At 37.9% G+C, this 24,793-nt stretch overlaps 3 protein-coding genes across 6 annotated transcripts; 1 reads left to right on the forward strand and 2 right to left on the reverse strand.

Annotated features, from left to right (window-relative positions):
- LOC309506055 (C-signal-like) lies at positions 1-3,440 on the forward strand. 2 transcript variants are annotated; one of them, XM_082179605.1, is made up of 6 exons: positions 1-221; positions 300-354; positions 462-649; positions 745-906; positions 1,116-1,226; positions 1,655-3,440. In XM_082179605.1, the coding sequence occupies exons 1-6, from the start codon at positions 81-83 to the stop codon at positions 1,766-1,768; spliced, it is 771 nt and encodes a 256-aa protein (XP_082035731.1). In that variant the 5' UTR covers positions 1-80; the 3' UTR covers positions 1,769-3,440. The 2 variants fall into 2 exon arrangements, with proteins under 2 accessions (XP_082035731.1, XP_082035732.1); XM_082179606.1 differs by having other exon boundaries at positions 462-640.
- A 156-nt stretch (positions 3,441-3,596) lies between these two features.
- Positions 3,597-9,943, reverse strand: LOC309505933 (E3 ubiquitin-protein ligase TRIM39-like). Of its 2 annotated transcripts, none has more exons than XM_082179407.1 (6): positions 9,259-9,943; positions 6,229-6,324; positions 5,890-5,943; positions 5,780-5,802; positions 5,574-5,692; positions 3,597-4,675 (listed from the first exon to the last, which is right to left on the reverse strand). In XM_082179407.1, exons 1-6 carry the CDS (start codon positions 9,790-9,792, stop codon positions 4,116-4,118), a joined length of 1,386 nt encoding a protein of 461 aa, XP_082035533.1. In that variant the 5' UTR covers positions 9,793-9,943; the 3' UTR covers positions 3,597-4,115. The 2 variants fall into 2 exon arrangements, with proteins under 2 accessions (XP_082035533.1, XP_082035532.1); XM_082179406.1 differs by having other exon boundaries at positions 5,890-6,120; positions 9,259-9,941.
- A 2,914-nt stretch (positions 9,944-12,857) lies between these two features.
- On the reverse strand, positions 12,858-23,401 carry gipc1 (GIPC PDZ domain containing family, member 1). 2 transcript variants are annotated; one of them, XM_082167047.1, is made up of 7 exons: positions 23,174-23,390; positions 20,791-21,232; positions 19,514-19,699; positions 18,130-18,310; positions 17,938-18,044; positions 15,383-15,464; positions 12,858-15,301 (listed from the first exon to the last, which is right to left on the reverse strand). In XM_082167047.1, the coding sequence occupies exons 2-7, from the start codon at positions 21,088-21,090 to the stop codon at positions 15,150-15,152; spliced, it is 1,008 nt and encodes a 335-aa protein (XP_082023173.1). In that variant the 5' UTR covers positions 21,091-21,232; positions 23,174-23,390; the 3' UTR covers positions 12,858-15,149. The 2 variants fall into 2 exon arrangements, with proteins under 2 accessions (XP_082023173.1, XP_082023174.1); XM_082167048.1 differs by lacking the exons at positions 12,858-15,301; positions 15,383-15,464 and adding an exon at positions 15,820-16,730 and having other exon boundaries at positions 17,829-18,044; positions 23,174-23,401.
- Positions 23,402-24,793: the final 1,392 nt, after the last annotated feature.

Raw genomic sequence — 24,793 nt, forward strand, 5'->3', positions numbered from 1 at the left:
GGCGTCCACTCTGCATCCCATATAAAAAGCCTGATAGAGAGGCAGGTTGGGTGATATCATCAGACTGATCATCTTTGAACATGGCAACATTAAAGGCATGTAGTGCTCTTGTGACCGGGGCCAACCGAGGCTTGGGTCTAGAAATGGTCAAGCAACTCCTGGAGGCCCGTTGCTCCCAAATTTTTGCTGCATGTCGTGACCCAGATGGGACCAATTCTGAGGTGAGTATTCAAGAGCTTAGGACAGAAGACATCTATAGAAATGTGCATTTTATCATTCACATTTTCTTTCTGATTCAGGCACTGAGAGAACTGGCCAAAAAACATCCAGGTGTTGTCACCATTGTGAAGCTTGGTAAATGTGGATTTGTCTTTTAGACTACATTTTACATTACAGTAATAATTGTTTTTTGAGGTTAGAAATAACCTTTTTACAACTGATAATTTTTCTGCCGATATTAGATGTTGCTGATCCATGCAGTATCAAAGAATCTGCCAAGAAAGTGGGTTCTCTACTGGGCAAGAATGGTTTGAACCTGATCATAAATAATGCTGCAGTGTTGCCACAAAAATCCATGTGGAGCACTACCGTTGAGGACATGATCCAAGCCTTCAACACCAACGTGATAGGACCTTTATTTGTCATTAGGGTAATGGAAAGAGTTTTGGGGAACAAGACTAATCTAAAACAAGTCTTGATTTCTTGCAACATCTAAAACACTTGGTTGTGAATGTCTTTAATCAGGAGTACCTGCCGTATCTGCGTGCAGCAGCTAAAGCCAGTGGCAAACCAGGGATGTCATGTGATAAAGCAGCTGTGATCAACATCTCCACAGATGCAGCATCTATGGTCATCATGCCATCACTACCAGAGCCATTCCCGCTCTTCCCATACAGTATCAGCAAGGTACACAAGAAGACTCTTTTGAGACAGGCAGGAAAATGTGTTTTGAAACTCGATGAAAATTAGATATTTGGAAATGTGTTTCAAATTCATCTATTCATTGACTACTACTGCCTGAACATACGTTCTTAACAAACACTGTCTCAACTAAAAACAAATTAGAAGTGGTTGCAGTGTTAACAAACTTTGTCATGCATCTGTTTTCCTTTCAGGCAGGTCTAAACATGTTGACTGTGTATACTGCTAGGGACTTAAAGGCAGATGAGATCCTCTGCATTTCCATTCACCCAGGATACGTGAAGACAGACATGGGGGGAGATAAGGTAAATCTAGATTCAGTAATAAAGGTGATTTGCTGTAATGGGGTGAATTTAATTGAACTAATTTTCTATTTAAATTTTATGTTCCTCTGAAATGAAAACCTAGTTGGTAGATTGAAGATTTCACCATGCAGTTTTTTCATAAATGTGACTGTTATCCATTCTAGAACCCATTTCTGTTTGGGGTCATTTTGAACACTTTATAAATAAAGGTTAGAGTTCTCTTAGAAGTACATTCTAAGAGTGTTAAGTTGAAATTCATCTCTCAAAAGGAAATTAAAAATCAGCATGATGTGTAAATGCTTATATTCATCATTAAAATGACTCTGGAGTCTCATAAACCAAAAATGAGGCACAAAAGCACACAGGTGGTTTCTGTTTGACAACATTACACTATTTGAATTGCATGTTATTCTCTGTTTGTCCACCAGGCACATATCGACACCAGAACAAGTGTGGAGGGGATGATGCGTGTCTTTGGCAGCCTTACTGAGAATCAGCATGGTGGATTCATGGACTACACTGGAAAAACTATGCCCTGGTAAAACAGGAGCACAAACCAGTCTTCCAACGAAGGGTTAATCCAGATGGCCTGTAGTACCCATCATATAAAAGTTATAAGCACAGTCATTAACTTTTATGACAGACACCATGGCAACTTGATTCTGTGTTCAATACAATAAAACTAACTAAACAAACAATACTGCAATATTGTCATTTTTTGGCTCGAGGTCATGGTACAAAGGACCCTAGGTTGATTTTACTCTGAACCATCCCTTTAAATGCTTGAAATTTGTTTTGCAGGTGAGGAAATGTTGTATTTTAGATAGTTTTGCTTTTATTAGAAGATTTGTCTTGGAATTGTGGGACTATCTGGGTTAAGAAGAAAAACAAGTGATGTGTTTTGGCTAAACATTATCCACTGAGTTAAGATAAAGAACTGTTACGGGGTGGGGAATTCAAGGCTAGCCGTTGGGTCGACACTGATAATGGGAACTTCAGCTCAGAGAAAAAGTTGATAAAATAAGTAATTGTCAGTCTGTGTCATAAACGTAAACACCATGGGCTGACAACTACTATATAAAGAGTAAGCATACTTATCTTTGCTCAATCTCTCCAAGGAATGGCAAAGAGTTCTGGCCATTGAATAAATGCTAGTGAGAGAACCGAGTCTTTCTTTAATGCTGCAACATACAAGGGTGGAAGCCTAAACTGGGACGCCAGCATGAGTCCACAGTGGAAGAAAATCTCAAAGTCATTGTAGTTAGTCTCAGTGAGTAATGACCTAATAGAGGATAATACACTCTTGAAAATGTAGGTACCAAAAATGGGGTTTTCTAAGAACCATTCTCGGTTCTCCAAAGAATGTTACAGTTCTTAAAAGAATCATGGTTTTCTTAGTGTGAATAACATTTTACATATCTAAAGAACGTTTTATCAAGGCTCTGTCACTTCGGCCTGGTTAATTCTTGTTTGGTGGCAGAGCCCTGACACTCCTTCGGTCTTTTCATTCTGAGTGTGCGGTTCCGAGTTCACTCTCTTTCGTCTCCGTGGTGAGTTGATTTGTGTTCAGAGCGTGGTGTTTGGATCCCGGCACTTCGGTCTAGTTTGCTTTGGGTTCTGTGTCGGGGTTCGGACATTCATAAATGTCCGTGTTTTCTGTTGTGAGTATCCGGTTTCGAGTTCGCTTGGACCGTACACTCTTCTGTCCACGTGTGTATTGTGTTCGGCTTAGCACGTGGTTCGTGTTTCTTTCGGCTGAGTTGTTTCTTCTTGTCTTGGGCTGTGTGGACACTCATTCGGTGAGGGCTCTCTGACTGCGTCTTCGTGTCATGTTTTGTTTGAGCACATGGCTTGTGATTGTTTTCACTGGCCATGTGCTCTTGTTTTTGTCATGTTTGTTGTAAGCACATGGCTTGTCATGTATGTTTCCTTGTGCCATGTGCTCTCCTGTCTATTGTCTAACCCTGCCCTTCTTGTTATTTGATTATTGGTTAATTTGCCCCACCTGTCCTTCCTTGTTTCCTGCTTTATTTGCTCTCCTACTTATTCTCCTTGTCTATGCAGTCCTGTGCCAGTTTGTCATTGTATATATACACCCATTGTGTCTAGTCCTGTTGCTGTTGTTTGTTTTTAAAATTACAAATAAAAAGCCTATTTTCTGCATCAAGTCCTCATCTCATCCCCTCACACCCAACCTTGCCACCTTTTGCGCAATGGAAAGATTCCATGGATGTTAAAGATTCTACATGGAACCATCAATTCCAATAAAGAATCTTTGTTTTTATGAGTGTAGTTAAGAGATTATTTTACATCGGAAAATTCGTCTCAGCAGGTATTTACTGGACAGCTCTGACGCAGAAGAAAATTGCATCTGTTCTGTTTCTTTATTTATATAGCACTGTGTAAATACAACTTAAGTTGACCAAAGTGCTTTACAAAGTAGACACAAAAGATAATACATCAAAATAGTAAAAATAAAAATTTAAAGCAAGTAGCACAATCATAAGATACAAACCACTTTTAAAATGCCAAAGAGAGTAGGTACGTTTTTAACTTGGACTTAAAAATGACCAAAGTCGGCGTCATTCTAATAGCTAGTGGCAACTTACTCCACAGATTGGGACAGGCCACAGCAAACGCACAATCACCCTTGTGTTTAGATCTAGTTCTGGGCACTGTTAAGAGAGCAAGATCACTGGATCTAAGTGATCTGGTGGGAACATGACTTACGAGGATGTCTGCAAGAATAAGATGGAGCGAGGTTATTGGTGGACTTGAATACCAAGACCAAAAGTTTGAACTCGATTCTATATCTTATAGCCAATGCAACGAGGCAAGAATGGGAGTAATATGTTCATATTTGAACACAGCAACATAGCTGTTGAACGGTCACCAGGAGGCACTGTTCCAAACTGCCACTCTCACAGGGCAGATCTTAAGTGGCCCTGGATTGTTCCCATTTATATTTGCCCCCGGACAAAGAAAAGGGAACATCTTCTCAGTAAAGTGGTCATTAAATGTGTAGATGGGTGTGACATCCACTGGGTCAAAGAAGCTGACCTCTCCAGCATTATAGTCGATCTTCACACGAACCCTCTCCAGGCGTCCCTTCAGCATGAGTGGTGTGTGCGGGGTGGTCATGGCCGTGTACTTCCCATCAGAGAGAGCGATGGTCCAGAATCCTCCTTCTGGACAGCCAGAGATTTTGCCTTTCCTGGCTATGGATTCTTTAACCACACCAATAACCCAGTCATTATTTTGGCCCACGTCCACCTCCCAGGAATGGCATCCGGAGGTGAAACCCTTGGAGCCCAGAACAAAAACAAAGTGGTCGAAGCGCTCAGGGTTATCAGGCAGCTGTTTCATCACCCCCGTGTTGGACACACTTGTTAGATTCTTGCTAAGAGACAAACAGGGGTAGGCTGTGTTGGGGTCCAACGTCACTGGAGCTAAGTGGTGGAGAAAGTGGGAAGACATTAAAACAAATTTATAAAAAAAAACAAAAAGAAAAAACATTTCTTTAACAGTGTTAAAAAAAAAAAGTTGAACTTAAATGTCTTTCAAGCATGAAACTTTTTCAGTATGAAATACTTTCTGCAACTAGCCATTTGTAGGTTTTTTTGCCATTTGTTTGGACATCCTCATAGCTCAGCCAATGGCGTGAGTTATGGGGCGGGGATATCTGGTTGTTTGACCAATGGCATATGGGTGCAGTGTTCTGGAAACCTTTTTGATTATACATTTTTGCAATTATATTTGGTGACGCTATGAGTAATTAAATTCATTAGTAATTACACACTTCAGCTTTAAGGATGTATAAATAAAATGGAATTCAATTCTTAGAAATTCTGCTGTAAGTGTATATATTAATAAATATAATTTAATAGATAATACATTTAATTTCTATGTATTCTACATATTTCCAGAAACTTTAGAAGATATTAATAGTCAGTTTTGGCAATGACACCTATATAAATGTTTTATTTCATTCTATACATATTGAAATATGTTAACATACTGAAATATACAAATATATTTATATATTTTGTATAATTTTCTTTTTATTTACCATATTTCTCAGAATGCTCTTATTTAGTTCAAAGTGGAGCCAAACAACATGAAGCAGATTTACAAGACTGAAAACATTTTTTCTCCCTTCATTTGTTGAACAAACCAACTTTGAACTTTGAATTTCTTTGAACTGCTGTAATTTCCTCTTCCTGTCCTTGCTTTTCAACCTGAGAGACGTTCAATTCAGATTCCGACTTGTGAATCGAAAGGAAACCCGTTCTGAAACCCTGAATGTTTACACAAGCTCATCCAGCTCTATAATAACCGAGCACTCACTGAATTCCACCAGACTCTGCATTTTTTCCCACACTCCGAACTTCAGGGAGGTCATGTGCTCCGCAACATCGATTAGAGATTTGGAGATGGTTTCTGGTTCGTGAAATGTTATCTGAGCTCTGTAATGACATTAAGTCAGATTAGCTGTGATGGATTTTATGCAAACAAAACGATCAAATACTTTCAAATGTGCAGTGTATGATTACCTCATTTTGACATTCTTGTAGTTCTGTGGGGAAAATGTAAATCAGTTACTTGTGCTAATATTTGTACCAAATTGACAAGATTAGTTAACATTCCAAACACAGCAGATTACCTGTAAAAATAGGCTGTCATCTCCAGCAATCTCATTTTCAATGGCCATGACAGCCTGTGAAAAGGTGAGTATATCACGAGTGATTAAGTCCGTTTTTTTCTTCATCGTCTGCTTCTTTGTCTCTGCTTCTTCTGCCAGAACAGCAATCCTTGCAGCTTCCTCCTTCAAAAGAAATTTTTGAAGCTCTGCAAACTCCTCATGAATTTGTTTCTCTGTCTGTTCCCTTTGGTTCTATGTGAACCCAACATAAAAAAGGTAATGCACTGAGTAATGGAGGTCTCTGTTGATGGTTAGTGTATCATATGATGTTTGTAAGTCTGGAACTTTCTCAGTTGATACCTTGATGTGGACTGTTATGTCATCACATTCTTGTTTGGCCTCATAGAGGAGTCTAAGACTTTTTTTAAGTGGGATGACAATCTGCCTCATTTCCTCCTGGAGAAAGAAAAATGTACATCTCACTCGACTTTAAATCAACTCTATGGCCCTGTTTACACTTGGTATTAAGACGCGTTCTGGTCGATCGGTTCACAAGTAGACAAGGGAAACACATTCTTGTTTACACCTGGTGTTTAAATCTGTATTTTTTGTAAATGTATGGTTTTTACAGATCTTATGAATATGAACGCGACAGAAGACGACGGAAAAACACACGGAGAGCAGCAGCTTTCGTTTCTTCCCTGATAGCTGCAAGACAATGCCGAACGCGGTGAGTGCGTGCTAGAAATCAGGAATGGTGAGAGAACATTGTGCTTGGAACGTTTTTCGTCTTCAAACCAAAATTGGGTATCCAGCTGGCAACGTTTAAATCCCGTCTGGCTAGCGCTCTTCCGATAACGTTTACGCATCAGGTCAGTGGACAGAGAGAAGGCAGTGTTTTGTGGCTGTTTGAACGCATTCGACCACATGAGCTTTTACACTACAAAAGCAATCCAGTCGAATGCGGTTTCAACTACCTTTGGAAGTGGCCAAAAGTGGGCAAGCTCGAAACGTTTTAGACCACGTTTACACTTGTATTTAGCGTCGTCCACTTGTGATCTGATCGACCAAAACACATTCTAATACCAGGTGTAAACAGAGCCTAGGACAGTTCGTAAAAAAATAAAAAAATAATTCAACAAGTTTCACCCCAAAAGCAATTTCTGATTAAATATAAAAAATAAAAAGTATATTCACTATTAATGTCATTACAGGTCAAAACTGTATTGACCTCAATTTGTAAAATTCCAAGATATTATCAATTCTATGGTCGTGGAAAATTACTCATATTTACTGCATTCCACAATATTTTCAATGGGCTCTATGCACGGACACTGCTGACGTATTTCCGGTAGGATCTCAGCCAGCGTCTTTACTTCCACATAGAGCGTTCTATAGCGAAGTGTATAGCGACAAAACTTTAATAAAATTCATTTTCTCAGAAACGGAGACAACGATCCGATTAGTCGGATTTCGCGCGATATGAGAGAATACTCACCCTCAAAGTTGTCGATGTAGCTCGAAATTTATAATTTAAAGCCCTTCTCTTTCTTACTCTTATGTGTGACAGCTAACTGCCTCACAATATTGTTAACATCATTCACGTTAACCGCTGCAAGTTCTTGTAAACAGTGAGTGTAATTTGCCATTATCTCCACCTAATGCAAAAATGGCTTCCGACGCAGCACGGGATGTAACTGGGCGGGCTGAGACAAACCGCGGAAGCGATCGTGCATAGAGCCTATTGCAGAGGCAAGGTAATCTGTATCCTATCATTGACATTTAAAAAATAATTACATTACTTTCAATTAAGCACATTTCCCCCCAAAATTCTCATTACCACAATGTGAAAACTATATTATTATTTAACATATGATATTAGTTAAATTGCATTGATAGATCCTTATAGTATTTGTTGTGCCTGCTTTAATTTGTGCAAATAAATAATGAGAATTGAGAATAAAGACAATTATGTAAGTAAAATAATGCCAAATGTTTTTGAAACAAAAAAGCTTGTTGAATTGCACTACTTGAAAAAAAATATGCATTGTTATTATTAGAAATTCAATAATCCATAACCACCATTCCCATTACAAATTCGCTTCCACAGATTCTTTTCACATCCGGGAACTGCAGGAAAAGCAATATATTGCCGATTCATAATCTCCATCTGCTGTTAGTCGACCTCACCAGCAGGGGGTGCAAGTGCGTGTTCACAAAGACCAGCAACTATTCATTTCATTCACAAAAACAGATTTACAGAAATGGAGCGTATGTGTGTGTTTTCTCTGCCGTGAACGAGATTATGATGTTATTCCCCGATACTAATGTACAGATAAAACGTTAAAACTGAGGTAGACATATTTCTCTCGGTTGTTTACTTTCCATAACTCTATATAATGTTGTGCTGCAGGGGATTCCCTCAATATGTCATACTCGAGGATTCCCTTGCCATCACATATAAAACTTAACATAGCTTGATGGACTATGTGATATTAAGTGATATAAAGGATATAAAGGACCGTGATATAAAAGACCAAACTCGCACCTTATTGGTAATGTAAGCGGTACTATATAGGATACAGGCAAACAGATGGACTCGGAATATGAACTAACGCGACGCTAAGCATTTCCCAGTAAAATACTGGCATAAAGTTGGCTTGATCATTGGACGTTCAATATTTCGCAAATTTAGGGACTGTTTTTTTAGGGAAATTTCTTTCTTTATTTATGGCTCTCTATACTTGTTGCTTTGGTCTTCGTCAACACACACTTGCACCCCCTGCTGGTGAGCCAACTAACAGCAGATGGAGAGTATGTATCAGTACTCTACTGCTATTCCTGCATAACAGGGTGTGAAATGTTGAATTTGAACCTGAATTTGAATTTGTGGAAGCGAAATAAAATGGACTGAAAATTGCCTGTCGAATATTATAGGTTGTGTTTTAAAACAGAATGAATGATTTGGAAGTGAAATCTGAAAGGTGAATATGGATTATTGAATTTTTAATAATGAAAATGTGTGTGAAATGTTATGAATTGAAATATTCACAGCTTAAATATACATTGATATGTTGAATTTCGTCCCATAAGAATGCAAGCCCTGAAAATACAATGTATTAAAATGCAAGCATGGTAAATTAAATGCAATTTTTTTTTTTTTTTTTGCAATTAAACCAGATTTTAGTTTCAAAAATATTTGCCATTAATTTTCTTCCATAGACAATTACTAAAAATAAAAAAAATCTAAATTTAAATAAATAAATAAAACATCTGGAAGCAATATGGTAATGAGAATATGGATGGTAAATACATTAGACATAATGCCACAATAAAAAAAATAAAAATAAACTGCTTAAAACTAAGAAATATTCTTGGAAATATTATCACCTTGAGATCGTTTGCTGCCTCTTCCAAAGGACACACACTGTGGCCTTGATGTTTCTTGGACGTTTGACAAACACAGCAGAGAACCTCTTCATCCTCTTGGCAGAACAGTTTGAGTCCCTCCCCGTGAGTGGCACAAAGAGCCTCCGATTTGGACGTCCCGTTGGCGGCATTTGAGCCAGCTCTCGCAGACGCTTGTCCTTTCTGCTCCTGTATGATGGCGTCACACACGTTCTTCAGCGCCAGGCTCACGGTGGGCTCCGTCAGAGAGCTCTTCCTCCTGCACACTGGACATTCCCTCTTGGCCGCTTTCCTGCTCCAGAACTGACGAAGGCATATCCGGCAGAAACTGTGGCTGCACTTAAGGACCACGGGATCGGTGAAGATCTCGCAGCAGACCGGACAGGAGAGCTCATCCTCTAAAGGCGACTTCGAGTGAGACGACGAAGCTCTCGGACGCAGAACTGGGATGTTTTTAAGAGATGGAAGGGTGTTTGCTCTTCCAGGTTGAGAGGAAGCCCTTGGTCTCAAGGGCATGGCTGTCTGGTGTTGCTGGAGTGAAGTCCAGTCGCTTTTGATGCGGAAACCCTGATGAGCTCAAGCTGCACCTGCAGTGTTTGTTGCCAGTCTTTCAGCTAGGTCACAAGACTCCCACAAACACCCACACGTCCCAAGAACGAGACCGCCCTTCGCCAATAATTACCTTTTATAGTGCTGTGACTATCCATAACTTACATTACCATCACAAAATTCTCAGAAGTCAAGTCTTTGACCACACCTCATCCACTTGAACGCTTTTTTTTCTTTCTTTTTTTATGGTAGTCTAATATGTTTTCTTTGTAGATGACTGGATCAACTGGTGCTTGAGGGGAAAACAAGCTTTGCCATTGATCCGTGAAATGTTTGGTGTAAGCATTATTTGTTTTGGGAACTCAAAGGCAGTGTGAGGGGTTGGAAGAGAGCAAACTCTTTCCGAACGCTGCAGGGACATTTACGCAAAGTTACTTGTGTGGAAAACATAAGTGCAGAACATTGCAAAAATGTGTTTCTCTCATGGGGGATAGTTCGCCCAAAAATGTGATTTCTGTCATTATTTACTCACCCTCATGTCGTTCCAAACCCATAAGACTTTCATTCATCTTCAGAACACAAATGAAGATCTTTTTGATGAAATCTGAGAGCTTTCTGTCCCTCCATAGACAGCTACGCAACTGACGCTTCAAAATGTTCATAGAGAGATCGTAAAACTATAATACATATGAACCGAGTGGTTTAGTCCAAATTTTCTGAAGAGACACAATCGCTTTATATGATGAATAGAATATATTTAGGCTTTTATTCACATTTAAACATTGATCAACTCACACATCAGTTGAGGTAAACGGAAGAACCAATGAGGATCATCATCGTGTTACGCATCACGTTTGAGCTTCAGCAAGAACCAATGAGGTTCATTCTCGTGTTACGCAACACGTTTGAACTTCAGCAAGAACCAATGAGGTTCATTCTAGTGTTACGCAACACGTTTGAGCTTCAGCAAGAACCAATGAGGTTCATTCTAGTGTTACGCAACACGTTTGAGCTTCAGCAAAAACCAATGAGGTTCATTCTCCTGTTACGCAACACCTTTGAGCTTCAGCAAGAACCAATGAGGTTCATTCTCGTGTTACGCATCACGTTTGAGCTTCAGCAAGAACCAATGAGGTTCATTCTCCTGTTACGCAACACGTTTGAGCTTCAGCAAGAACCAATGAGGTTCATTCTCGTGTTACGCAACACGTTTGAGCTTCAGCAAAAACCAATGAGGTTCATTCTCCTGTTACGCAACACGTTTGAGCTTCAGCAAAAACCAATGAGGTTCATTCTCGTGTTACGCATCACGTTTGAGCTTCAGCAAGAACCAATGAGGTTCATTCTCCTGTTACGCAACACGTTTGAGCTTCAGCAAGAACCAATGAGGTTCATTCTCCTGTTACGCAACACGTTTGAGCTTCAGCAAGAACCAATGAGGTTCATTCTCGTGTTACGCATCACGTTTGAGCTTCAGCAAGAACCAATGAGGTTCATTCTCGTGTTACGCAACACGTTTGAACTTCAGCAAGAACCAATGAGGTTCATTCTAGTGTTACGCAACACGTTTGAGCTTCAGCAAGAACCAATGAGGTTCATTCTAGTGTTACGCAACACGTTTGAGCTTCAGCAAGAACCAATGAGGTTCATTCTAGTGTTACGCAACACGTTTGAGCTTCAGCAAGAACCAATGAGGTTCATTCTCCTGTTACGCAACACGTTTGAGCTTCAGCAAGAACCAATGAGGTTCATTCTCCTGTTACGCAACACGTTTGAGCTTCAGCAAGAACCAATGAGGTTCATTCTCCTGTTACGCAACACGTTTGAGCTTCAGCAAGAACCAATGAGGTTCATTCTCGTGTTACGCATCACGTTTGAGCTTCAGCAAGAACCAATGAGGTTCATTCTCGTGTTACGCAACACGTTTGAACTTCAGCAAGAACCAATGAGGTTCATTCTAGTGTTACGCAACACGTTTGAGCTTCAGCAAGAACCAATGAGGTTCATTCTAGTGTTACGCAACACGTTTGAGCTTCAGCAAGAACCAATGAGGTTCATTCTCGTGTTACGCAACACGTTTGAGCTTCAGCAAGAACCAATGAGGTTCATTCTAGTGTTACGCAACACGTTTGAGCTTCAGCAAGAACCAATGAGGTTCATTCTCATGTTACGCAACACGTTTGAGCTTCAGCAAGAACCAATGAGGTTCATTCTCGTGTTACGCATCACGTTTGAGCTTCAGCAAGAACCAATGAGGTTCATTCTCGTGTTACGCAACACGTTTGAACTTCAGCAAGAACCAATGAGGTTCATTCTAGTGTTACGCAACACGTTTGAGCTTCAGCAAGAACCAATGAGGTTCATTCTAGTGTTACGCAACACGTTTGAGCTTCAGCAAGAACCAATGAGGTTCATTCTAGTGTTACGCAGCACGATTGAGCTTCAGCAAGAGGTTTGTTCTCATGCATCAAGCAGGTTCGCTGATTGTTTAAATGGTTGTCCACTGATCAATGTTTAAATGTGAATAAAAAACCTAAATTCAATGTATTCATCATATAAAGCGATTGTGTCTCTTCAGAAAATTTGGACTAATCCACTCAATTAATATGGATTCGTTTTACTCTTTACTCTGGATCTCTTTTTGAAGCGTCAAAGTGTCAGTTGCGTAGCTGTCAATGGAGGGACAGAAAGCTCTCAGATTTCATCAAAAAAGAACTTTATTTGTGTTTCGAAGATGAACGAAAGTCTTACGGGCCGGAACGACATGAGGGTGAGTAGTTAATTAATGACAATTTTCATTTTTGAATGAACTATCCCTTTAAGAATACTATAATAAGTCTTGAATTATATTTTCAGCGTAGTCACTCATTCCCACATACAGCCTCATTAGTAATGCAAACGTAAAGAATGGAGATGTGCCCTTGGAGAGGTTGTTTATGTTTAGCCAAGGAGAACGAACCCAATGTTTCAATGAACAACTGTTAGAAACAAAAACACCGCCTGCTTTCCAGAACACAAAAACAAAACAAAAATCACACAAATTGTTTTGTTTATTTTAATACTGTTGAGAAATCAGTAACAAATAACAATTTGGTGCAATAGCATTTCTGTCAATGAAAAAAAAAAAAAAATGTAACGCATAAGACTTATATGATTATTGCCATTTGAATGTAGTCTGAGTAGTCCATCAGAACCATTACATCATCAGTGTAAACTAGTCATTCTTAAAAACAACATCTAATTATGTTCAAAAAGCACTGAATGAAAAAAGTGTCCAAAGTAAATCAACCACAAGAGCGCTGTGTTCAAGCTACACCGATAGCTTTACAGTATGTAAAAAGTAACACCTAAACATGTAACCATTTTTTTTTTTTTTTTTTTTGTCCTTTAAACATTAACTTATGTCCTCCATAAGAAATGGCGCCTGGCTAAATAATAATAATAAAGAGGAAGAAATATACAGTTTTGAGTTTTAACCATCACATGATCAGCACTTTACATTTAAAACATGCTCTGAAGTTACAGATGTGGAAATACTACAGTGTTGAACAGCCTGGTTAAGAGTAATAATAATCTCTGAGTTCAACTAACTTAATAAATCTTCATGTGCTTAGTGTACAATGTGTGTGTTTGGTCATATTTGCAGTGCTATTGTCAGTATCTTGGAAATGCTACTGTAGTGTAATTTCCGTAAACACATCAACACAATATACACTCAGATCAATGCCATCCACAGCCTCTACCTTCCCATCAGTGCTTTAATGTTCACTTTTAATTAGGGCTGGGCGATATACATCAAATATTCACAATATACTCACACAATAATTGTGCTGGCAGTATAACATATTAAGCATACCATACAGAGTCGCTGAGTCACAAAAGGTTGGCGTTCGCTTGCAAAACTTGAAGGAAACTGAGATAGGAGGAAAATTTGATTTTAGAAATTTGATTTTGCGATCACTCGCAACACTTTTGCTTTACTCTTGACAAAGTATTGCGTTCCCCTGAGAAACTTTGCATTTGCTCGCTAAAGTTAGTATAGTTTAGAAATAGTATAGGATAGAAATATAGTTTTTCCCTCCCACCTCATATTTTTCCATTACAAAAGTTTTGCAAAAAAAAAAAAAAAGAAGTTTCTCAGGAGAATGCAAGAGAACACAAATGCTTTGAAAGTGAAAACAAAAGCATTGCGAATGAACGCAAAATAATTGAAATATAATTTTTCCTCCCATCAAAACTCTCAACAATTCAACATTAAACAATTAATTTGCATTATCAATAACAAAATTCACTTACATCCTCGTGGCATAAAAATATATGTAGGTAAATATAGTTTATTACTATATACTGGTTTATATTTGTGCATAAAGATGAAAATGATTAAATATCAATCTTCAGCATGTTCATAATCGTGAAAAACAGTCTGGACAACAAGATTGATTTGTATTTTACTTTATGGTTTTGGCCGCAATGACGGTTGGTTTGATATTAGTCATATCGCCCAGCCCAACTTCTAATCCCTTCCTTATTCCTCTATCAATCCTGAAAAGGATAAATACTATTTATAATACTTCATGATACTTAATAATACTGATTTTACTGAAAAAAAAAAATCCTAATGTTTGGCAATAGGTGGTAGCCTAGTTGACCACACTACTAACATAAAAATCAATGTTTTATTTCTTTCCCCATTTCTCTTTTAAAATAAGAGCTAAGCCACAGAACTGGAAATGTAAAGCACTAGAGGTCATTTAGAAATAGTTCCTTGCAACAACTTCGAAGCCACTTGAAATCCTTAATGTAAGAGAGGACAAGAGTACATGACAAGACAGCACATGCTTTAGGGAATCATTATAGTGTTGATAAGACAAATGGTCTGTAATACTGCCACGGGACGGGTCAGATCCACGCCAGTGCAGACCAGCATTGCCTCGATCTCTGCACCGTGTGGTCTGTGATCCGTGCCATAGCGTGCAATTTATACAGCGTCGGGCAACACAGTGCAAGTGAAAGTCACAGTATGTAACAGAGAAACCTCACAGGGATACGAGACATGGTCCCTGGAGCGAACACTTTGCGAATTCAGTGAGTCTCTTTTGCTTGATATCTGACTAAATAAGACATTTCACATAAGTGATTAGGCTCGACCTAGTCAAAATCTTTTAAAAATGCATTCAACGTAGTGTCTTGATAACATCTGTTAGAGGCCTACATACGAGTGTTTCCAGCATCCCAGCGTATCCTCCCAAAAAGAACAAAAATAAAATCCCATAGTGTTCCTAAAGGAGTGTTTTCTAGAATTGCCATTTTAGCCGCTTCTAGAATTACACGCGACCGACCTTAGCATCGCCTATGGCACCCCACACATCAAACACAAACTCATCTGGAAATGCGAAATCACCCAGAGTCTCGTCCAAAGCTTCAGCAAACTCATCCGGGTTCTTCTTGTCCTTGCCGAGCTCAACCATCGTGGCAGCTGTCAATGAGTGTGAGAGTTAGTAACACCACTTAAAGAAAGGAAAACTGAACAAAAACTGGAATACGCAGGGATGCATACCGAGTTCACTGTCTCTAATACCCATGTAGCTCTCCAACAGATCATCCACTTTCTCAATAGCCTTTTCTTCAAATGCTGACGGCTGCAAGGCAAATGAATGAATGAAAATATTACAGATTACCTTGCTTGCTTAAAAAAATTGCCGTTGCAGACATTTCAGTATCAATACGCATCAAAATATCGATATTTTTGACAACACTATGGCACAGCATAACACAGATGAGGTTTTGTCCAGTTAGTAAAAATGGTAAACAGTCTTAAACTACAAACCAATCCATAATGTTTTGCATTAGTGGCTGCAAGCTTTTCTGAATATATGGATGGAGTCACATTATAACTGTAGCATTTCCAGCTCGTTGCAAATGTTCTATTTGAAAAGAAAAATTGTGCAGAAAACTTTTGTAAAAAATAATAATAATTTGATGACAAGAAACGTCTAATAAAAATGTAATTTTTTTTTCACTCTTTGACAAAATGTAATGCATAAATGTCAGTGTGATCTTTTCTAGCCTTGAATTTTAAATTCCCTGATATTTCCTGGTATTTTCTATGAATGTGGGAGCTCAAGATAGGGTTGAACCGATGCAATCACACTGTATATTAAAATACTGATTCTCACAATATTTATTTACATCCATTAAATACATCATTTGTAATGTGCATTTATATTTCCCCCAATTTGACAATTTGAGTAATGAAAATGTTTTAAAGAGCGAGTAAAGAAAATGTAAGGAATAAAGAGAAGGGAACACAACATGTCAATATGTAAAAGTCTAGAGAGAATCAATGAGTTGTACTAGCAACACATCAACGTTTCAGCATACTTTTTAATTAAGACATGAACAAATATCTGCCAACAGGCTCAGATAAATCATCTTAATGCAAAGGGGAAAACTAGTTTTAATAACCCAATGACAAATATTTGTTTTTGTTTCAAGTGTAAACTCGCACAATTTTGTTCAGTTTCTCAGAAAACAAGACTTCCTATCTTAATTTTGTATCTGTAGTCATTGTGTGTTGATTTTAAGAAAGTTTAGATATTAGTTTTGAAAAACAAGACAACATTTTCACTTCAAGGCCTTAATTTCTGGTTTTAAAGACGTTTTTAAGACCTGCAGAAATCCTGTGAAAAAGTCATCTAAATAAGTGCACACTGTAAAATTGGCTTTTCTTCATGAGGAATATTCAATGAGATCTAGGTCTCTCTCTTACTTTAATCAATCCAATTATCAATCAGTACTGCACAGCAAATTATTGATTTGATAACTATATAGTTATGCATTACAATATATTAACCTGCAGAATATATAGTGCAATGTGTATCGTATTGCAAGACAGTAAGAGACGCCTAGACCTAGGGATGGGACGGTATGAAAAAATTTCATATCACGATTATAGTGACCAAAATTATCGCGATTATCAATATTATCACGGTTTTGTTAAAAGGAGATGAAAGTGTTCAAAAAGAACTGATGCTCACACTAAAAACAGTTCAATATTTGAAAATCAACAAACAACAAATAAAACAAGCAGCTCTATGCACTTTTTTAAGCAAGATTATATTCTGTGGCATTTCCTTCCTTACAATGACCGTCGTCAATAGCAACGCATTATAACGGTGCACATTCATGTATCACAACGGACGCGCTCTCTCCTTTCATTCAAATGCAACTTGCCGTCTTGCGTCTCCGTCTTTGGACGATTGTTTTGTACGCTGTACAAAATGGATTTATAAACAGGTAAGATTTAAAACATTAATCTCAATTCAGTATGTCCCCATAATTATGTGGTAAAAAAATAAATTACAAAAATGGTGTAATAAGTGTACAATGGTATACATTATTATCCCTTAAATGTCACTCTTAATAGTCTTGTTTGAACTTGATCGTTTGTCTTTGGCTCAAAGCCACTTGCTGCGAACATTTCTTTGCGGAAGCTTCACGTTTATTTCAAGTGAGTGAGATCAAATATTTCAACTCAAAACAACATTTTGTGCCCAATTATTTCCCAGACGTAGTTTTGGTATTGAGGTCAAAGTTAACTTGCCTTGCGTTCGCTATAAACAGTGGGTGATGGTCACACAAGACGAATCGCCAGATTTGAAGTGTTTCCCTCCTATTGTAGTGACCATCCTCGATTAAGTTTCACTCAGGACTTTTGTAAAAGCCAAAATATGACCACACCTCAGATTTGGTCCTCTTAAAAGGCTGAAAAATATCCCGAGCACGGTCACTGCCTTCCGCCATTCCTTCTCAAATAAAAAAAAACAACATTGCGCGCTGCGCCTGCTTCAGACTGTTGCTGGCTGGACAGGATTAACAGTGAGTTATTAAAATCGCGATAATCGAACACGGTTTTAATGATAATAAAATTGTAAACGATAATACTAACCGTCAGTACATTTTATCGTGGTTTATAGAGAAACCGGTAATCGTCCCATCCCTACCTAGACCTTTCCAAGCACAAAAATTCTAACTCATATTTGCTGACTCAGTTTAGTGACCCGTGAACTGAACTGATCTGAGATCATTATACCCCTGAGCAAGGAATCTCACCAGTTCCTCTACGGTGGCCGGTCCTTTAGATCTCAGGCGCAGGGTTCCTCTGCCCGTTCCTAACTGTGCCGAGCCTGACCTGCTTCCTGACCGCTGACTGATCATGTCTAAAAAAGAAAAAGTGGTCAAAATCATCATATCAAATTCACTGTGGCCATCAATGTCAGCTACAGTGTGTTCAAAAACTCTTACCAAATGCCTTCATAGGCTCCACCATCTTCAGGACAAAGGTTTTCCCTTTGGGCAGTTCCTTCAGCATCTTGGCAACCTCATAATGGCGACAGCCGATGAGTATCTGTCCGTTGATCGACTCGATCATGTCGCCCACGTTGATGACCTGGATCTGATGAATAATACTGCCTTCTCTTATTCTCTGCAAAGGAAACAGATGATTATCAGATGATTTCAGAAGGTTGGGTGGTATTATTGCTCAAGATGAGGATAAGGTTATTATTATTAAGAGGTATTTGTTAGGTACAATGTGAAGTTTGAACTTCGCACAATTTTTAGCACTGATATAGCATCTAACTGATGTGCAATCAATCACAAGTGTGCTTATATCAGCTCATTTACAACAGCATCAAATCTGATTCATCCCATCAGAATTATAGACTAAGAATTATAACAACCAGCATTACAAAAAAAACCTGACGGCGTCCGACTAGAGCCAAAAACTAAGCCGAATGACGCTCAAAAACGCCCCGACCATCGGCTTGTTATTGTTATCGGCTTTAAGAATGACCCCCCCAAAAAATTAACTATTTCAAGAGTGAAAAGCACTTTAGTTTTAGACGTCAAAAACATGAACTTGTGGTGCTCTTTGGTCATTTTTGACTGAAATTTTTTACATTTGTGTGTTTTTTTTTCATTGGAATAGTACGAAACGTTTTGCCACTTGCAATGTGAACAAAAAAATCATGGACATGATTTGAACAGGTTAAATGGTCCTGAAAAAAATAGTCACACTTGTGTTCCTCACAGTCAAAAATGCCCGCATTGGAAATGAATGGGACACGAATTTCATCTTGTGGAAACGTTTGGTACTGCGGCCAAACAAAATATTACTGAAAGCTCACTTTTTTGAGATATCAGGCTCAAATTTTGAACACAACTTGTTTAGATTTATGGCTTTGATTTTCTCACAGTTTTAGAGTAAAACATGTTTTTGAAAATCTATATTTCATATAAAAAATTTAAATAGTATTTTTGCAAATTTTTCATAACAATAAACGTAAAGTTCACTTTTTAAAACTTTTAACACTTTAGCAATAATCTGCCAAGTGTCATCTCTGAAAAGAGACTCAAGTCTGTGCTCTAAAGCATTCAAGATTTACGACAGTTTAAGTTGGAAATAAAAATTTCAGGTCTGTGCTCAAAAAGTGAATAAATGGATTATAAATACAGCGTAAATATAATTTAGTACCATAAAATCCCCTAAAAATACAAAATATTAAATAAACATTATTGAACTAAAACATAGTACATTCATTTCATTGAAATAAAAATTAATTTCAGTCATTTTTGACCGACACGTGAAGGGCACCAGAGGGTTGAAAGCCCAGATAATTTCTCTCACCTTAATGAAAGCATAGCCAGCTCCATTATCAGTGATGGTGAGCCCCAGTGCATCCTCTCCTTTAAACACCTCCACTTCTTTCCTCTGACCCTTCACGTGAGCGAATATAAAGTCCTCCAGCCCGATCTGGCCACCCAAAAGTTTGTCCATATCCACTTTGTGAGTATTCAGTGTGCAAAACATCACCTGAGAAAGGATGTAGGCATTTAGTCTAGGGATTGGCATTTCAAGCAAAAATAATATTCAATGATCGATTTATATTATATAATTATAATAATGATTTGATTATTATACGAAAATCGCACACCCCTCCCCCACATGCTCACCGGTAAGACACTGTTCACTCAAATCCCGCTCCGACATTACATTTCTCTATACTTTACTATACGTGTTGTAGCCATTAAAGAAAACGTATTTAGTTTCATATTTGTTTAAATAATATAATGTTATTTTTTTATTTCACCTATGTTGATTATATGATATAATCAACATAGGTGAAATAAAAAAATAACATCATAAGATGCGCAATATATCGGGAGACATATGGAGTGGGTCAGACATGATTTCAACCACTTCATTAAGTTTTGTTTTGTAGGAAGCGTTTCTTTAAATAGAATTTTGTTTTGTATTGAATCTTAATTTTAATCAATGTTTCAATCAACCAGTTGCCTGGATTTAATAAATGAGAAGCAAATATAGCAGACAATATAATCAGGACGTGGAGGCGCCGGCGCGATCACCTGTCATGAACTGGAGCTCGTCTCATAAATGAACCGAAACTCAGCGTATAGGCTACTTACCTCATGAGAAATGTATCTATTGAAAGCTTGAAATGTCTACTTTTTAAACAAAACAATTCAAAACAAAAAGAAACAGACTACTCTCAGCTTATGTAATCCGTATGAAATGTGCATTTCTCTCTATAGGCGCGTTCAAAATCCTGTGAAGATGGCGAGTCAGCATTATCAACTTCATCTTTGCAGCCAAGTCCGATACTGACACAGAAAACACTAGTTTATTAATAAACAATTAAAATGTCTCCTTGCTATATTTGACACATTCATAATCAATACTTTTGCCGGTTCTTTGTGACAGCTTTTAGGTGCGTTATTGGTATCGCCACCCTCTGGTTACATTAACGCGTCACCACCGCATCAGCACCGAAAACATGGGGATTTTTTTAAGGCCATAATCGCACAACCTATTCGATATTCTATAATTAAATCAACTAATCGAATATACAAAAATCGTTACTCATCCCTGATTAAGCCCCTCACCTCTGTTGGAAGAATCCCAAAGGCCTCTCCTATCTTGGCGTAAAGCTCACGCACATTGCTGAAGCCCTCAATGCGTCCCGTGGGGCTGCCGTGAGCCAGCTGGGTGTGGAAGATCAGGCGGGGTCGCAGGCCGGTGGGTGGAGGTGGTAAACCCTCATGGGCAGCTCCTTCACCCAGGCCGACCCTGCCACCATCCAGGCCATCCAACCCCGGGACGTTCAGTCCGGCCCGGATCGGCTCGGCCTCCTCGTTCTCCACCAGCGGAGACGCCTTCTTTCTGCGGCCCAATCCAAGTGGCATTGTGGGTGCTGCTGTCTTTGTTTATTGCACAGGCACAATGTTTTAACACAAAGGGGTCTGTGAACCACCTTTAATGCCGTTCTTTATGTGCCCAAAGGAGAAAGTCTCATGAGTTCAACCCATTCAAAGGAAATCTGCAGACCTGCGATACAAAGAGAAACAAATGGAAATGGTGAAAAGATATTGTAGTAGGGCTGCACGATATATCAAAATGATTGAAATATCACAAATGTACATATCACGATATGCGTATCGCAACGGCTTGCGATGACTGAACAGGCTACGTCAAAAACATGTGAAAAGTCTAAGTTTTATGTCACCGCATATAGCAAAATAAATAAATAATAGACTGGGCACGCAACGTTGAAGTTAAAAAGAGTTATTAAGTACAATAAGCTGTGGAAAACATCTAACGCGCTGTCTGACTCACACCCGATGCACGCGCACAGAGAGACGCCTCTCGGACAGCGTGCAATCCCAAATTCAGTTCTCATTCACGGCTTATTGCACTTAAACTGTCAAATACACACACAGTTATGTCAAAATGCCGGTCTTGGCTAGTACTCATGTAAACACAGGTTATGTGAACGTAAACAGTTGAACACTTAAAGGGATACTCCACTTTAAAATGAAAATTCTGTCATCATATACTCACCCTCATGTTGTTTCAAACCTGTATGAATTTCTTTCTTCTGCTGAACAGAAAGGAAGATATTTAGAAGAATGTCAGTAACCAGACAGTTGATGGACCCCATTGACTTCCATAGTATATTTTTTTTCCTACTATGGAAGTCAATGGTACCAGAAACTGGTTACTGACATTCTTCTAAATATCTTCCTTTCTGTTCAGCAGAAGAAAGAAATTCATACAGGTTTGAAACAACATGAGGGTGAGTATATGATGACAGAATTTTCATTTTAAAGTGGAGTATCCCTTTAAAGTGACAGCAGCCTAATAATTTCATGTTAAAATTACATTGTCAGATTTGTGTTTATGTAATGCTAAAACACTGCTGTAGTAGTGATGCTTTATTTTACCAGAAATCATTTCAGTTTTTAAATATACATTTAAATAAAATTAATAGATTTTAAGAACTTAAAGCATTGTCGTATCACGTATTGATTTATTTAACAATTTATCGTAATATCTTAAATATTGTGCAGCCCTAATTTGTAGCAAATGTAATATACAAGCAAATAAAAATATAAAACATAATTTAAAACTTAGACCAGAAAAAGATTGTACTTATTATTATTTGATGAATAATAAATGTAATTTACATTTGTAATTTCTATGACTTTTCTAGCCTTTAATTTAGAATTCCTACATCGAGACTGATTCACACAATACCTATTTTACATACATTAAAAACATACAGTCCTGTGCAAAAGTCTTAGGAATGTTAGTATTTAATTTTTACTTGATTTTATGCATAATAATAAATGTAAATTCTATAGCTTCTAAATTCCCTGATATTTCCTGGTATTTTCTATGACTGTGGGAACTCAAGGTTGCACCGATACACATCAAGCACCGACCACACATCAAGACTGATTTACAATATTTATATCCATTAAATACATATTGTTTTCATGTGCATTCATATTTCAAACAATTTAAGACAAGTAATGGAAGTCATAGAAAATGTTTCTCCAAGACGATATGGACGTTTCTATGAGATCTAGGTCGTCTTTCTCAAACAGTAATCACAACTGAGATAAATATATATATATATATATATATATATATATATATATATATATATATATATATACATTTAAAGCAAATGTAATATACAAGAGAAATTTTAATTTGGGAGGAAATCATACATCTATTTCTAAACTGGTTTCATTCAACCAAAATAAATAATGGTTCTGCATTGTTTACTTGAACCGCTATCTGACTAACTTAAAGGATGAACTAAACTCAATTAATTAAACCGACCACTGAAAAATCACTTTCATGCGTTTAGGTTTCAGGATTAATGCAGTCTGACATGTTTCTATTCATAGTCTGAAGCTAAAGCAGCTAACAGTAATGTGGGTTAGCATGTTAGCATCCTCTAGACATCACGGCACTTACCAAACTAACTGTGACAGTGAGGCAACCATGAACCGCTGGAACGTCGGGCTTATAATGTGTTCATTACAAAAGCTGATTGTTGAGGAGGGTTAAAGCGGGTGTTTAGGGAGTATGTTCTGGTATGTGAGAGGAAGGCGGATATCACATCACTCAACAGAACCAGCAGTTCTTCCTCTGTGTTGAGACCGTTACAGCAGCACAGCTCAAACACATGCGCGCTGCTGCCACCTACAGGCGAGATGCGGTCAGGACATCAGTCAGCACTGCAGGGGCTGTGCTTTTATTATGCATTGATTTTTAGAAATAAAAACGCATACAAGTTTTCTGCACAGATAAAAAACAACAACAAAACAAAACAAAACAAAACAAAAACACCTCGCTTTTTTCAGCTATTTGAATAAACTAAGCTATATATCTGACCACTAGTGTCCCCAAAGTACATCAAGTGAAGCCCTGGACTCATAGAACTACAGATTGAGAAGTGGATAAAACGGCAGATCAAGGTGTTGTACAAGTACAAATCAGATTCCTGTTGAAATACTATTAATTTTTATTTTTAATGTCACCAGGAAATCAAACTGGACCATCCTTATTTTCATGCAATATTGTAGTATTTATTATAGGCCTAAACAATTTATCCGTGCACATCATTATTTTATTTTTTAAATTCTGTTTCCAAGTATTGAATCTATTCTACCTACACTATTAACGTTTTAAACAAATGCTCAAGGTCTTTTGTATCTCTAACTATGTATTTTGAAGGAACATTTTGTTGTTGTTGTTGTTTTATATATATATACAGAGATTAAAAAAATTATAAGAATCTATTTTTATTCTACAGCCGTTTTCAGGTAAATTGGGACAGTGCAACTGGTAAAGCAGGACACACATTTTCATCTAGTTTGTGCTTTGTCAAAAAAAAAAAAAGTTAAGTTTCGTTTGCATGGACTTTTAGTTTGTATATCTTTAGTTTCCTGGTTTCCTTTGACTTTCCTTTAGTTACCATGGTTACTGATATGATTAGTTCTTTTTAGTTCAGCTGTGTATCCTTAATTAACCTTGTTTGTACTACTTGATTATTACATTTAGATTGCGTTTCTAATTAAGAACTCAGCATAAATATTGATAATGCTTTAATTTAGATATTTGATTATTCTCTGTACTATCCCATACTTTCAATTATTCGTTCATGAATGAACGACATCACTCGATGTCGGTTACGTAGATCTCACAGACACAAACCTGTCATTTCTGATCCTAGTCAGTTTTCTCACGATGCTGCAACTTGTTAAGTCAGTGATAGTCAGAAATCAAAAGGTCCCACATGATGTGCCACATGCTCCTTTCAATGGCTCTTTAGTTTGACCTATCCTGAATGTAGATTTCCGGAAACACCAGCCTCCACTTTTAAAGGCAGTGACACAGCACTGCATGGGGGTCTTTTCAAAATTTCCCAAATACTATTTTGCCAGTTTTCCATAAAGGAACATGCCGACTTTTTGGGACTTTTGCTTATTCACCATATACCTCAGAGTTAGATAAGTCCATACATACTCTTTTCATCTCCGTGCGTGCCGTAACTCTGTCTGACGCACCCACCGCTAGCCTAGCTTAGCACAA

This window comes from Leuciscus leuciscus, assembly GCF_965113295.1.
Source record: "Leuciscus leuciscus genome assembly, chromosome: 1".
Classification (NCBI taxonomy): domain Eukaryota; kingdom Metazoa; phylum Chordata; class Actinopteri; order Cypriniformes; family Leuciscidae; genus Leuciscus; species Leuciscus leuciscus.